General features: G+C 39.3%; 1 protein-coding gene across 1 annotated transcript in view; it reads left to right on the top strand.

Moving 5' to 3' along the window:
• The first annotated feature begins 448 nt into the window (after positions 1-448).
• Positions 449-16,869, top strand: part of nr3c2 (nuclear receptor subfamily 3, group C, member 2) — a 120,276-nt gene continuing 103,855 nt past the window's right edge. Inside the window, exons 1-2 of the mRNA XM_060873132.1 lie at positions 449-937; positions 3,644-5,444. Coding sequence (XP_060729115.1) covers positions 3,664-5,444 — 1,781 coding nt within the window. The 5' untranslated portion in view covers positions 449-937; positions 3,644-3,663. The remainder of the gene's footprint in view (positions 938-3,643; positions 5,445-16,869) is intronic.

The following is a 16,869-nucleotide window of genomic DNA, read 5'->3' as shown; positions in this document are numbered from 1 at the left end:
CATTTGATTGTTTTATATATATATATATATATATATATATATATATATATATATATATATATATATATATATATATATATATAGTTTTTTTAATAGAAATTATGTTGATATAGACAGTTTGAGTGGATGATAATAGAAAATACAATCATATCAGTAAATATCATTTCAGTGCACTTTGGAAGAATTGTAATGTTGTAATTTGTGTGTGTGTGTGTGTGTGTGTGTGTGTTTGTGTGTGTGTTTGTGTGTGTGTGTGTGTTTCGGTCAATTAAACTAACATGCCCTACTTCTCTCAGCCGAGCATGCGCACTGACTACCTCCTCCTCTACCATTGCTCCCTCCCTCCCTCCCTCCCTCACGCGCGCGGCAGGCAGGTAGGCGGACCCGTCGCGCGCGGACACGCGCGCGCACGGCTCTGACGTCGGTGCTCAGCAAGTCCGCACGAGTCCCTGTGTGTGCAGTTGTGTTTCTGCGCTCGGTTTTCCTTCCCCGAGCTTGTCAGTCAGTCGGCTTCTTCATCTCCTTATTCGGTTCCTTTTGTAGCCATGTGCACGGAACGTGAAAAGTGCTGAGTTTACAAACAGAAAAGTCAACATTTTCACTCTTTTTTTTTTTATTTTTTTTTTTTTATTTTATTCGGACCTGCGCGCTTGTCGTTTGGGGATTTAACGCGCGCGAGCTGTCAGAACTGGAAGTAGAGCGCGCGCGGCGACCGCAAACAACACCGGACACACACACACACACACACATAGGAGAGAGACTTTAAAGCATAAAGGCATAAAGCAATATAGAACTGTTTTCTCTCTCGCTCTCGCTCTCTCTCTCTTTCTCTCTCTCTCTCTCTCTTTTTCTCTCTTGCTTTCTTTTTTTTTTTCTTATTGGATTACCGGTTGCACAGCAACGGAGACCCGTGATAAATCTGGATGTCGTAGTTAAGGTAAGGTCAACATCATTATCCTAAACAAAAGCAGATTAAGGTGAGATCAGCATCAGGTATCAGATTAGGTTTATTCCTATGTGTCAGTGTCCATCATCTATACAGTGTATATAGAAAAGTGTCATTTGCATTGCACTAGACGACTGAAACGAATAGCTTGTGTCATTTAGAGTTGGGAGAAAATTGATGTGAAGTTTGTAACTTGTTCTTGTTACGAAGGCAAAAGCTTTTTTACGTCACTTTAAAGTGCTATAACAACAAACCTACCCTCGGTGCCATGCGTGTTATTAACATTAATAACGAGTCAACACTAAATCGGACAGGTAAACAGTGAATACTGTTAGTGAAGATCTTTTAATAGGGATCAGTGCTGCGTTTATTCAAACTTGATGCAGTTGAGATGAAATAGAAGCTTTAAGGCCGCAGTTTGCGACTTGATGACAGCGCTGATTTCTTCACTGCTCTCCGTGATGTTGTGCGTAAAATCGCGCAAAGACGCAGCGCGTAGAGATATGACGAGGCGCCAGAAGTCGCTCTCGGTGTCATCCTGTCGTTATAAGGGCTGTCTGGGGGAAAAGTGTTTATAGTATAAAGAACTGCGTCACTCTCTTGATTGTGGTGATGGAGGAACATCTGAGCGCTGCGTTTGGACCAAACTGCGTGAAAAACGTTAGAGGGAAAAGTTTGACGTGTGGCGCGTTTTTTAGATTTAAGTTTCTAGAAACCTTCGATTTGTTTATCGATTATTAAATAACACTATGACAGGCCATGATTGTGTGTGTGTGTGTGTGTGTGTGTGTGAGAGAGAGAGAGAGAGAGAGAGAGAGAGAAAGTTCGTGTGTGTGTGTGTGTGTCTATTTGTGTGTGTGCGTGTGTGTGTGTGTGTGTGTTTGTGTGTGTGTTGTTCTTCAGTCCAATGGTCGCATGCAAAAAAAAATACATATATATCCCTCCCTCACTGCTTAGTGTATTTACTGTAACACTTTAAACCAGAAGTGTTGGTATGTATGCAGAGATTTTTCTTTTCTTTTCTGAATTTTTTTTTTACTTTGGCTTTGTATCGCACTGTTTTTTTTATACAGCAGCTGTTTTAAACCCATGTGGATAGACTGAGCCTGTGCACGCCACTGTTGCGCAAAAAAAAAAAAAAAAAAAAAAAAAATTGGCTCTCGCTTTTTGTTGCGCACATGATGAATTGCGCTCTCGGACAGAAGTTTGATCGCGATTTAAAAAGCTCATTCGTGTCCAGAAGAAACATGAATGCTTCAACCCTGCCTTGGTTTGGAGCAGTGAAGGAGTCAAGAAAGTTTCAAATCTTTTTTTAAAAAAGTTTTCTTTCAAACTTTTAATGGTTCTTACCTGCTTAAATATCCCTTTATATAGACTTTTGTTTCCTATTGTGTAGTACAACTGCTTAAAAATTGGGGTCCAGGAAGCATTTATTATTATTTTTTTATAGTTATATATTTAGGCTTGTCACTTATTACATTGGAATTTTTATTTATTTGACAAGACAAATACAATTTGATAGTTATGGGCCTCATTGAAATATCCAAAAGTTTAGCAGAACCACAAGTTCAGGAATAAACCAAATCTATGACTTTGATGTAATAAACAGTAATAAATAGGCTAAATATTACCGTAGCTTCTTATCAGAATAATTAGACTGTGTTTAAAGGGGACTGACTGTATGCATGTAACAGTTAAAAACTTTGAGATCCGCTGCCGTAGAACGCTCCAAGGCACATATTGTTTTGCATAGAGATGACTAATATTTTCATTTTCATTATGACATTACAAGGTATTTAAGTTTAGAGACTGTCCTGATCTAATTGACTGAGTGACAATCTTCACGTAAGGCTTTTGTTCTGTGACACACCTCAGGAGTGACGATAAAGCTATTTGTTTTGCAATTTGTAATGCCTTGACATGCATGATCTGTGTCATGTCTGTCAACACAACATGCATTCAGGGCATAAAATATATACAATTCAATATAACACAAATTTCAATGTTTCAGGTTATTATATTTACGCTCTGATATTTGTGCTCAGGCTCAGTGTCTGATCTGTACATGACTAAATGTACATATAGTACATATATCAGTGTAGATTATAGTTCAGAAAAAGTTCATGCAATAGATTATTACCGACTAGCTTGTACCACTTTAGTCATACTGTAGTTTAGATAAGATAACAAAATAGGCACAACTTGCTATGACTTCAGCTTAATTTTTTCCCCAACTCAGCTGGTTACAATAAACATTTGAAAACTGATTTTTAAAAATGATCAGAAAACTTTCTTTCAAAAGAGATCTTACTAGGATTTAAACTGTATGTATTATTATTATTTATTATGCAGAAAAATGTTAAATAAGCAAAAAATGTGTCAAGTACAAATGCAAGTATGGCTTTTTTTTTTTGCTTTGTGCTCTGTATTAAATGAAGTGAATTTAATTTGTGATGTAATTTAATTTAAGTATGTAACCTAGTGAACCAGCATTAATGTATCCAATGATAGAGATTTAAGCACTTATGTACGTCGCTCTGGATAAGGGCGTCTGCCAAATGCTGTAAATGTAAATGTAAATGTAAATGTGATGTATTTGAATATACATTATATGGTATAATATAACTGAATATGCAAAAAGAATGTCACTTCTACCTAAAGTGATTACCTGTTCTTCATCTTTCTAAAACCCTCCAGGTCTATCAAATGATCCAGGCATGGAGTCCAAAAGATACCAAAGTATTTACGAAGGTACAGACAGAGAAAACAGATGGGCCCAGATGCCAGGATCTATTGAGCAGTGCTGCACAACAGAGGAGGAGAGAGCTCTGATGAACAGTGATGTCCTGATGGACATTGTAAATGCAAGTAATGCATCCAGTGTCCCTGCTCCAAAGTGCAAGGAAAGTGGAGGAAAAAAGGCCGAGATGCCAGTTCCCCAGCTCAATCCTGACCAGCAGCTCAGCTTCCCTGCATATAATAACTCCATTCATGGCCGCAAGCCGGAAGACTCTAAAGAGCTTTCCAAAACTGTTGCTGAGTCTATGGGCTTGTATATGAATGCTGCCAGGGAGGCTGAATTTGCCTTTGGCCAGCAGGGACCACCTGCCAAATGCCAAGACAGCCCTGGAAAACTTTACCCTTTGTGTGGCAGAGGGATCAAGGACAATCAGTCAGGGACTACTAGGAGCCCGAAAATAAAAGCTGCTCCAACATTATTTCCAACCATGTCCCAGTTACCTAATGGTAGCCTTGGTGAGTGTGGTGTAGGCACTGTGCCAACACCTTCCACCTTGAACACAGTTTTGTCCAGCCCTGCTGAAGAATCCAGCAGTATTTCCAGCCCAAATGGAAATAACATTGTGACTTCCACCACCAGTCCCACCTACTTTGGCACTAGCCACCCTTCCTTAGGCAGTCCAGCCAGTCTGGGTCCAGTTGCTTCAGGTCTGGCACCAACTCAACGTGTCAACTCAAGCACCTGCAGCCCAACAGAATCTAGCACTATGGGCACTCCACCACTAGCAAGCCCCTTTAACGTGATGAAATCACCTATCTCAAGTCCACAGAGCATGGGAAGCGTTCGGACACCGCTGTCCTGCAGCACCAACATGAGGTCATCTGTGTCCAGTCCCACAGGAAGTGGTGGCAACTTGAGGCCTTCTGGGTCTAGTCCACCCACAGTTGGTTCCATGGCTTTGTCCAGTCCGAGGAACCCTTCCCGGACATTTTCTGCCTCAAGCCCTCCCAGTAGTCTTGGCTTAGTTCAGAATGACATCCACAGCCCTGATGGCCAAGAGCATGACTTTAAAGACTTCAAGTTCCCCAAAGTGGAGAGCTTGGATGGGGAAATATTTAATGTTGGCCTGGACTCCATGGGGATGGTCAAGTACATCAAAAATGAGCCAGACACTGATTACAGGAGTATGTGTCTGGGCAATAGCAATGGCAGTGCGCCCCCTTTGCCATTTACATCTCATATTAAGACTGAGCCCAACAGTGAAGCAACTTGCACCAATGCACACTATGGGGAACCCCAGCAGCCAATGGGGCTCTTCCCAGCTTCAGAGACTACATACTTGTCCTTGAGGGATAATATTGATGAATACAGCCTCTCTGGGATTCTGGGACCTCCTATTTCTTCTCTTAATGGCAACTATGAGTTTGGTGTGTTTCCAAACAATGACATGCCCAAGGGGATTAAACAGGAGCCCAATGATGGCAGCTATTACCAAGAGAATAATAATGTGCCCTCATCAGCTATTGTCGGTGTTAATTCAGGTGGACATTCATTTCATTACCAGATCGGAGCACAAGGAACAATGTCGTTTTCGCGGCATGACATGCGGGACCAGACAAACTCCTTGTTGAATCTAATTTCTCCAGTTACAGCGCTAATGGAGACATGGAAAACACGCCCAGGCCTGTCGCAGGCTCAACTGTCCGCCTGCGGGGAGGGCTACCCAGCTCCAGGCTGCGTCTCTGACACCATGGCAAGGTAGGAGGAAGACGATCTGTGGCTTTTTTTTTTTAATCACTTATTATCACAAACAAGCTAGGTGACATTTTAAGGTAACGTGACTGATTTCAAGTTAGTTTATAAGGCAAGTTTTGAGGAAACACTTTTACTACTGATTTATCTATTTTCTGAAGATTAATTCTAGTAAGTGCAAACAACTCCAAACTACTATGTCTAAATTATTTTGGGATCGCAGTCATAGTCTGGTAATTACGTAATAGGTTTTAACTAGATGAATCGAAAGCGGTTTATTGAAATAAATTCCTATTTTTAGAGTGATTTCGCTGGAAACAACAAGAAAGACTGCTACACTATACATGTTGGAAAAGAGCAAGAAAAAAAAAACCCTGAGAAATAAGTCACAACAAACTTCATGTGAACAGAAGAATGTTAGTGTTACAGTAGATTTGAGCTAGGATCAGATTACTCATTCAGCTCAAAATAACACCCAAGTATGAGACATTAATTTGTTTTTCGTGACTAATTTATTGATTAGCACAAGGCAGTTTGCTTCAGTCGTTAAACACTATAATTTGTTGTCATCTTTATACTCATGGGTTGTAAATATAAATGAGGAGGCAAAGTTTGGTTCTTATCTGTTTTCCATTTGTGCACCAAAATGCATTCAGTGTGCTGTTATCAGGATTTTTTCCCAGAAACCCAGTGCCATGGAAACAACTTCCTTCAGGGGTTTATGGGGTTCTGCTATTTTGTATCTACACTATAAATAATCAACATCGGAGCGTATGGGTTTTTATGCTATACAGGGACAATGGCGTAAACAGTCAGGGTGGAGTGACCTAATAAAAACAAACAATGGAGGGGAGGGAGCAAGTTCAATGTGTGTGTCAACAAACTTCAGTAGAAGCTTAACGCTACACACCTCTTACACTGGCACAGCTGTTAATCCAACTTCAGAGGTCAGCGGTTATGAAACGCTGGATGAGAATCCAGGAAAATAAAACCAAAGAGCGCAGCTGCAAAGAAAGTTGCATTTATGCCTCCAGAATTTATTTACACTGATTCCAAAGATAAGTTACGTCGTGCCAGTTTGAGACCCAGATCGCATTGTATTCTGCGCTAAGCTGTCCTGATAAAATATCTGCTGATTATTGGAGTCATAAACATACGGGCAGAAGACACATGGTTGCAGAAATATTTATAAGCTTGCAAATAGCAGAAAATCCTAGCCAATGCTATAAACTAATACATTAACACCATTGGTATCTAATTCCTGGCAATCTGGCTAGAGTTGTCCTGTACGTAAATACAAAACTTCTGTCGTGAAAACAATTTTTATTTAAAAAAATATTTTACTGCGAATAAATCGGTTATTTCCGTGTTTTTATTATTCCTGTGAGACGTTTGTGGGTGTGTGTTGCACTGATGTCACTTTTACTAGTGCAGTTATAAAAGCATTTGAGAAAAAAAAACACTTGTAAACCAAATCTCAAACATAACACATAATGAGAATGTTTTAAAAAGAACTTCTAAAAAGAACTTAGCGAGTTCTTAGCGAGACTTTTCTCTCTATCATTTACCAGCAATGTTCCTCGTAACGTTAGTGAGAAGTTCAACTTAGAAACAATGGACTCAAAGCCTTGGAATGAAATGCAGCAATACAAACAATACAATTGGTTATGGTAGATAGCCATGGCTTGGCTGGTTAGCAATCGATGTGTTTATGAGGGTTAGCATGAAAGTTTATGCTGCTGTTTGAGCTGATGTATGCAAATACTGGACATGACAAAGTACCAAAGTGACGATTATACATAGTACTAGTTATTTAGTGTGGATTTGTTCACAGGACATGTTGTCATCGAATAATTAAGGTGTCATCTACAGTACATGGCAAAATGACATTAGCCATAAGATCAGTGTTAAGCAACAAACTGCAACTCTGAGAAAACAAACCTGGATTTTCAGCTTTTATGCCTGCAAGGCTAACTAAGTACTAAGACTGAACATGTGATGGGTTTAGTGACTTCTGGAATGTGTTTCTCCTTAATGCTATTGTGGCACTGCTTTAAACTAGTCTGCTAGCTCTAACGGCTTCAAAAACAGTTAAACAGTTAGTAGAGCATTTAAAAAAAAAATAGCACTAATGTGAGTCCATTAAAGTCGTCTAAAAATGAGTAGTAAAAAAGTACTTCAGCTGGCCATAAAAGTCACCGAGGAGTCGCTGGGTTATAAAACAAAATGGTAATACACTCTCTGTGTTGCTAGGGTGGTACCCGTAGGAGTACACTTTTTGTACCTTTCCCATGTAAAGTAGTGTGATTTTTGCTGATGACTTTGGATGGCTAAAGCTGTTGGATTTAAAGCTTTGACAGCAACAGGGTCCACAGTTTGATTTGAGATTGTACCCATATTTCACCTGGGTTTTCCAGTTTTCTCCCCAAAACCATAATATATGGATTGGCAACTATACATTTCCTCTAGTTGTCAATGAGTTTTTTTAGTGTTTATGCATGGGGCTGTGCGATGAACTGGTGTCCCATCGAGTGTGCGTTCCCCTGTGTTCCCAGGATCTACAGCAACCCTGTCCAGGTGCTTCCTGAGCAAGTGCTTCCTGAAGGTGAATGACATATCTGTCATGATGCTACTTACTGTAGGTGGTTTCGTTTTTGCATCCAAATGAAACTAAACAAGTCATGTAAATCATGTCAACTCTTTGCAATGTCCTTGGTTTCCCTGTTTTACCTAAAGAATCTTGGTTTCACTGAGCGAGTCTGAACCACCTTGGACGTGAAGAAATATTGCTGGCGTGCTAAAACAAAATCCATTGACTTACACTCAGAGCTCTAACAATGAGAATAATTAGCCCCAGAGTGTAGAATATAATGAATTTGATGGCTGCATGACCTTGCAGAGTTTAAGTCAATACCCAACACACTGTGAGCAAAATGTAACAGCAGAAGAGGTATGGCAGAGATAAAACCACAGATAAGCAGTGTGTTTGTGCTCTGAATCCTGATAGATATCGCTGCTTTCTACTGTTCTGCTCTAAAGCCACGTTAGCTTTCTTCTCTCAAGCTCATCTCTGCTTGACTCTGAGCAGAGCATACTGTAGATCAGTCTAGCTGATCCCAGGTCAGCATTAAATATCCAATCATAAATGACTAGATTAGACACATAAAGGTCCTTTAAATAACACTACAGCGCTATCAAATGACTACAACTGATAAAGCTGGGCTGTGTTTAACTTCTTTAATCATGAAAATTGTTGGAATAGGACCGAGGCCGTGGCACTGATTCAGCAGTTCCTGAGATTTAAAGGAATATGTTTAATATTACGCTTCAAAACAACTGGAAAATGGTGTTAGGGTGGTTATTTTTTACAATCCTTTAGGTGAGATGGCACAATAAATGGCCTTCTGTTAATTTGTGATGATTTGTGTTCGTTAAGTCTTAGTAATTAGTAAGAGTATTACTGTAGCAAGGTGCTCAGATATCAAGTGAGAAGGTGTAGTTTATGGCTTGGGCCACTCAAGTTCTTTCACATTAACCTTGGCAAATAATGGACCTCACTTTTTGCACAGTGGCCTTGTTTGTGCAACAGGTTTGTGCCCTTTAGTTCCATTGAAGGGTGATATGAATGATACAGCATCCAAAATAATCGTAGACAATTATTTGCTTTCAGTTTTGTGGCAACAATTTGGGGAAGAACATCATGTGGATGAAAGTATGAAGGTCAGGTGTCCAAATACCTTTGGCCATATAGTGTCATTATTAATCATAGTCTATGCATTAGTTACACAGAAAATATTCTATCTCTTGCTAGTGGGTCAAGTTATTTCCATTCCCACACTAAGGTTTGTACATATTCACAAGATTGTTCAAATGAAGAGTCAACATAGATGAAGGTCAGAAGCCTGAGGCAAGATACAGAGGGTAAGACATTAGGAGTGTGCAAGTCAGATGTGTGACAGGGTCCTGGTTGTGTAAAGTGTGGACGGTGCCAGGCAATGTGTTTTTTTTTTTTTTTTGTTTTGTTTTTGCCAAGACCATGTCCTCATCTTTAATAGAAAGATTTCCTCAAGATTGTGGGTTTTGAATGCTTAAAGGCTTCTTGAAGGTTTTGCTTTGTTTGGCGAGGTGAAAACTTTGTTCTAGCGTTCTGCATGGAATCTCAGTAGCTCCAGTTATCTATATTCCAATGCCAAGGGATTGTTTAAGTTCTTAGTAACAGCACCAACGTCCTTAGTTATAAAAACAGCATCTGTTCCGTAGCTGAACATGTTGTTGAAAAGTTCCTGTCTGTTATCATTTGCATGCGTCTATGGACGACGAGTTGGTGTACATGGAGAACAATGAAGCCAAAGGCTAGATGCAGAGAGTTAGACTACCATTAAAAGAGGGTTGTGGTGGTGTAAGGTTTGGAAAGTACCTGACAATGCTTTCTGACATTGACTGTATTGGTTACTAAGATTAAGTCCTTATCAGATGTTTCAAAACGTAAAAGCTTCCTTAAGGGTGTTGGTTTTTAAATGGTTAATGGTTTCTTGTGTGTGTGTTTATGTGTGTGTGTGTGTGTGTGTGTGTGTGTGTTGTCCAACCGAAGGAAAACCCTTAAGACTTTTGGATTATATGACTTTAGTATCATATGGTTCTCTCTGGGGACAGAGAATATCCGAACACCATGCTCACTAATGAACAGAAGGTTGCAGGTTACAGGGCCATACTATATTTTACCTCTGGACAAGGATGTATTTGGCTACAACAGTCTCGTTTTTGTTTTTCCTCCTACAAATGTTCTCCAGAAGGTTCCATTGCAACAAAGGGTTTCCCTATCTGTCAGGATTCCAAGAACAACCCTTCCTTTAGGAAGCCTAGAGTTCTTTATGATCTAATGTGCTTATCTAATCTCGAACAAAATTGTACTGCACCTATGTCAAGCAGCATAGAATATATCAAAAGTCATACGTTTACCTCCGACTGTTAAAAAGTTCCGAACACCGGAGACTCCTTCCACAAACGACAGTTTAACTATATCAGTTACTGGTTTTTAATACAATTATGAGGACGGTCCACCATAGTGTTTTATGGGAGTTATAAAAATTATGGCTGTAATAGAAATGATGTATTAAAATGGGCTTGTTAATATAAACCTGTGATTTGCCTCAAAAAAAAAAAAAAAAAAATTCTAACCAATGAGAATTGAGTAATATGCAACTGGGTAAAATTAAATCAGTACTCCACATTAATATTACTGAAATGTTTTAGGCATCATATAACTACGCAAGTCATAAAATATCTCTAAAACCACTCCTTAAAACTCGCTTTGCTTTTGTCTCTTGTCTGAATGGTTGCTTTTTCTTACTTACAACACCCTTTAGCACTTTCCCCTCCACCAAAATTAAAAATAAAGAAAATAAAATCCCCCCGAGACAATACAGTTCAGCAGATCTCTTTTGATTTGACTCCTTTCTTCCCTAATCTCCTCCCACATCCCCTACTCAGCAGCCATTTGATGTTTCACAGAAGCCTTTTGTTGCTTATACAGATCGCTGATATCCACATGTACACACTGGCCATTACAGAATCAGTCACAAGTTATGTAATAGCTCAGGGGGAAAAAAAAACAGGGTCAAGCAGGGACACAGGGAGAGAGAGAGAGAGAAGTGCGTAGAGATGGAGAGAGATAGTGGAGTGCAGGAGGAGAGTATTCATGCATTTAATCATTTCATTTATTGTCTCACAAGTTGATTCCGAGTGAGTTTTTTCACTCTCTTTAAACAAGCATAGGTTACTGCACCTTGTATCTAGACATGATGTGCAATTTTTTTTTATGATTTGCAAATAGAGAGACTGTAAATGTGGGAGTTTTACATCATTCGAGGTCGGTACTGTAATGCAGCACAAGCTACAGCATGTTTGATATGGCAGATATTTTTCCTACATGACTTCCTATAGAGAAACACAACCGCATTTTAGTCTCGAAAGTGATACTGTGTAAAGTTCATGTGAAAAACACTTTTTAGTTTTTGTATTTGTAGTTTGTTTTTTTTAATTATTATTATTTTTACTTAATCAACAGCAGTCAATTAGTTAGGATTGTGCATTGGTTTTGTTTTCAGTCATCAGATTATTAATAGAATGGTTTTAATTAAAAGTTTAAAGAAGCGCTCTGTAGATGAGTGTGTCAGATGACTCAATCTAAAAGCTTCCCTAAGAAAAATAAGTATTTTGCACTTTATTAACCTAATAATAAAAAGCTTTGAACTCATTTCCTAATCAAACGAATCAAACTTCTTCTACTTTGCATAAACCGAGTCTGATGATTCGGCATTATGATAAAAGTACTTGAATGAATAAAAGTACTTTATTGTGTTTTTATTAAGTTTTCTGTCTTTCAGACTTTGTTAGATTGTGATAATGAGCTTATTTTGCACCATTAAACAACTAAAGCGACTACGTCACAACTTTACTATGTCATATAACCTTTGAGATGTAATCGTTCTTCCCGGTTAAAATCTGCTTCCTGTCTGCTTTGGCTAGTTTTCATTGTTGAGTTTTATTGGGTATTCAGGATGCTATGTGCAAACTACAGTTCATTTTGATGACACCTTTGAAGAGGAAGTCGACTAATACCAGACGTGAAACATCATGAACCTTGTTAACTACTTAAAGAGACAGTTCTAGTTCCATACTCTGTGATACTAATGCCCCTTTTCCACCAAGGCAGTTTGAGTGCTGGTTCGGAGCCAGAGCCTAATTTAGAACCAGTTCTTTCTGTTTCGACAGCCTTTTAGCGCATTGGTAATGTACCTTAAGTATACTAATGTTTAATACACTTTTACTTTACCGCGATATGATACATTATCAGCACACATGATAGTAGGTAGCTACATGCTAAGGCTAACTTTTTTCTGTGTTAATGATAAAATAGCGTTAAGTACTTTCTTGTTAACAACCTCCGTTTATACAGATTTCATGGAGCTGCACGTACACGTTGGATTCGCCGCGTTTGGGTGTTAATGTAGGTTCACAAAGCCATAAGCATTAAAGTAACATCCGCCATTGTTGTTGTGTTTGTGTTTGCCGCTGCTGCGCTAACGTTGCTGGCACACGTGACACGTATACAGTGACGTCAGACTCGGCTCTGTGATGCTCTCTAGCTGGTGGAAAGACAAACCAGTTCTTAGAAGGTTCGCCAGTGGAACCAACTTTGAACCAGCACCAACACTAGCTCTGAACCAGCACCCGGTTCTTTTTGGTGGAAAAGGGGCATGAGAGGAGATCTGAACTCCATGTGATCTTTATACCAATACAGCATTTGTTTGACTGTATATTTGTAATCACACCCTCTAGTGTCACCCATATGAGGATGGGTTCCCTTTGAGTCTGGTTCCTCTCAAGGTTTCTTCCTTACCAATTTAAGGGAGTTTTTCCTTGCCACTGCTGCCTGAGTCACCTCAGACTTGCTCATTGGGGATAAATACATATACATACATACATACATACATACATACATACATACATACATACATACATACTGTGAACTATATATATCTTGAATTTTTATTATATTAATTCTTTATACTTCTCCTTATGTTTACCTTCTGCTCTATGTTTATGTTCTGTAAAGCTGCTTTGAGACAATGTCCATTGTAAAAAGCGCTATACAAATAAACTTGAATTGAATTGAATTGAATTCCAGCCAATGCACCAGTAAAAAGTATTTCCATGCCGCTTCCCGATCGTATGCGTATCCTTGAGCACAGATTAGATACGATGCTGTGCTTATTTACTCAGAATCTTAGTGACAACACGAGTATCGCGTACGTCGTCACGCTTGTCGACACAAATCACATTTAGCTGGCGATTAATTCAAGCAAGCAGACTGCAAACTGTCATATTATCTTTCTTTAATACATACAAGTAACCTGATAAACTTAACTGGAATCTATGGACGCATCCTCGAATCTGACAGCACATCACATTCTTGTGATTGTGGATTCACTAGATGGCTAGTTTATGTCCATATACCAAAAGGACAAAAATGATCCAAATAATTTCCTTGAATTAAAATTTGCTGGATATGAACTATACATGCATTTATTTACAAGCACGCAGAAAATAAAAAGAAATGTCTACACGGACTACATAGAGATAAATTAGCCAACTAATAAGCTAGCATATGATACACCATTTTCAGTTAAATAGCTAACATAAAGAAAAAAACTGTGTGAATGTGTGCATATGTCTTAGATATGGAACACAATAGCTTTACTTTATATTCTTATCTGTTGTCTTTTACATATTTTATTAATTTAACATTTACAATTGTCCCCTTGGGGGGCACGGTAGCCTAGTGGTTAGCACGTTCGCCTCACACCTCCAGGGTTGGGGGTTCGAATCCCGCCTCCGCCTTGTGTGTGTGGAGTTTGCATATTCTCCCCGTGCCTCGGGGGTTTCCTCCGGGTACTCCGGTTTCCTCCCCCAGTCCAAAGACATGCATGGTAGGTTGATTGGCATCTCTGGAAAAAATTGTGTGAGTGAATGAGAGTGTGTGTGTGCCCTGCGATGGGTTGGCACTCCGTCCAGGGTGTATCCTGCCTTGATGCCCGATGACGCCTGAGATAGGCACAGGCTCCCCGTGACCCGAGGTAGTTCGGATAAGCGGTAGAAAATGAATGAATGAATTGTACGCTAAACCTGATGCGTTTCTCTTCAGTCAGCGAATCCTTTCAGTCATGACCAAAATTTGTTCATCTGTTGTTCAGGCATTTGACTCACTGAATCTTTCATTTGTAACTCAATGATTCAGTTACTTCAATGAATCCTGGATATATTCACTGTCTCGTTGCATGCATCTGTATCTTGTGTTGGGTATGATGTGAAAAAATTCTTAACATCGGTAAACAAGCGTACACAGCTGCATGATCAGGCTTGCAGATTTGTGCAAACCTCTCAGTGAATCATCAAACGAATCTAACAGAACTGAACATTTTTACTGGACTGAATCATATGAGTCAAGTCACTGAAATGAATCATACATTTAAACACAAGTCTGATTTTTAGCATACTGCAGCTCCAGCAGTGTATAAATTTACATTTATTAATTTTGAGTAATGATGTTATTTTATAAAAAGTGAGGTGGGCTTCTATTTAAGGACAGATCTGTGCAGCTAAAGGTTAAAAGGGTCTCGATTAGGTGTCCAGCAGTGGCTGTCTTACAGTCCTGGGATTTAACCTCACAACCTTATGATAAATAGGGCAGAACTGTAACCTCTATGGTTTGGAAAGTCTAAAGTCCAAAGTATTGTTTAATTTAATCACTTATTCAGATTCGGTTTCTTCTTAGGTTGCGCCTGTTCTTCAGAAAAATATATTATTTAATACCGAAACAAATCCATTTCAGCTGTTTGAGAAATACTTGTATGAAACAATATATTTAAATATATCAAAATCTCCTGTTCCTTCAGTGTTGTTTTAAACCCCACCTTGCAAAAAGTAATATTTGATATCTGGTGCTTTTCGGTGAAAAGTACGCAGGAGAGTTTGAATGCTCTAGGCCAGAGGTATTCAACTAAAATTTAAAGAGGTCCAGTAAGAGAAAATTTCTTGAAGCGAAGGTCCAGAAGATCATAATGTCTCACTAGTTAATGTGATATATACAGTATTTAAGTAGCCTAGTAGTTGTATCAACATCTGCAAGCAATCAATACCTGACTGTCAAATCAAATTAATGCAGTACAAGTCAAAAACTAAATATTTATTGTCATGTAACATAGAACTGAACATATGTATGATTGTAGATATACTTATACATTAAATTGTAGATTTAATGTTCTCAGTAAATTAATAAAAGTAGGGCTACATTTCAAAATAAGAGAAAATAAATAAAATGTGAAAATTGTGTATGTTTAAATAAAGTGCTTAACTTTCCCTTTTATATCTCAGTGAGAGAACTGAGCTCTAGCTTGGGTTAGGGTTAGGGTTAAACCTGAGCTTGGGTTAGGGTTAGGGTTAAACCTGGGCTTGGGTTAGGGTTAAACCTGGGCTTGGGTTAGGGTTAGGGTTAAACCTGGGCTTGGGTTAGGGTTAAACCTGGGCTTGGGTTAGGGTTAGGGTTAAACCTGGGCTTGAATGGAGTCAGAGCCGTTCTCATACACATGTGGACGTGCTCATTAGTGACCCTGGAACCATATTAAGTTTAGATTATGTTCATTGTAGAGAAAGCTGCCTTGCAGTTGTATGTAGAGCCAAACATGGTCAGGATGTATAGGGCTACTTCCCTCAGACCTGGGAAAACTGTCTCAGGGACGCTGTCTTCAGATTTGAATGGATATGTTTGTTCAAAACCTTTATGTTTTGTCTCATAATGGCATTTCACATTGCCACTTTTAATAAGTGCCACAGTTTCTGTACATATGAGACACACTGGTTTAGTGGGAAGTGGGAATTGTGAACAGAAATGAGTCTGTATATTCTGGATGAAATGCTCTATTCTCGCTGTCCACTTTTCTTCTTTTGGAGAGTGGCATTTGTACTTTATTCTCCCTTTCTCCGTCTCACTCATCTGTTTCTCTCTCTTTCTCGTATCACTCGTCTGTTTCTCTCTCTTTCTCGTCTCACTCGTCTGTTTCTCTCTCTTTCTCGTCTCACTCGTCTGTTTCTCTCTCTTCCTCCGTCTCACTCGTCTGTTTCTCTCTCTTCCTCCGTCTCACTCGTCTGTTTCTCTCTCTTCCTCCGTCTCACTCGTCTGTTTCTCTCTCTTCCTCCGTCTCACTCATCTGTTTCTCTCTCTTTCTCCGTCTCACTCGTCTGTTTCTCTCCCTTTCTCCGTCTCACTCGTCTGTTTCTCTCCCTTTCTCCATCTCACTCGTCTGTTTCTCTCCCTTTGTTTTCTACATGTATCACTATCTATCTTTCATGTGTAACTTTACTCTAATTCTCTCTCATCCGTCTTGCACTGTTGAGTCGCAGTATTTACTTCAGTAATGCACAGACTTGATTGGCTGAGTGGTATCACGTGGGATGGTTTAACTCGCATGCAATTGGTCTGTGTGTTTCCACTACCTTTACCGTAAATATTGCAAAAGCTGCACCGGTTAAAATAGAAGCGCCCCGACAAGTTTTAAATCATATCCTTTTGTTTTGGCCGTAGGTCCGGGTCTGTATTGGACAGCTTCTGGGTCCGGACCCGGACCACGGTCCGCCTGTTAGTGACCCATGCTCTAGGCAGATATTTGTATGGCCATGACTAAGTGAAGTGATGAAAAAACACTTGCATCAATGAGCCCTTTTAAACCAACATTATTAAAAGGACAAATTGAAAGACACTTTTCTCCCAGGCTTCACTTTTTTGCTGCAGCATCTGCCAAGTTTAATTATAAATGTCATGATAAAAAAAAAATAAATAAATAAAATGCAAACGACATCAAAATGTTACCAA

This window comes from Tachysurus vachellii, chromosome 6, assembly GCF_030014155.1.
Source record: "Tachysurus vachellii isolate PV-2020 chromosome 6, HZAU_Pvac_v1, whole genome shotgun sequence".
Classification (NCBI taxonomy): Eukaryota; Metazoa; Chordata; class Actinopteri; order Siluriformes; family Bagridae; genus Tachysurus; species Tachysurus vachellii.
Note: the sequence above shows the minus strand (reverse complement) of the source record. Positions and strands in the feature narration are given on the sequence as shown.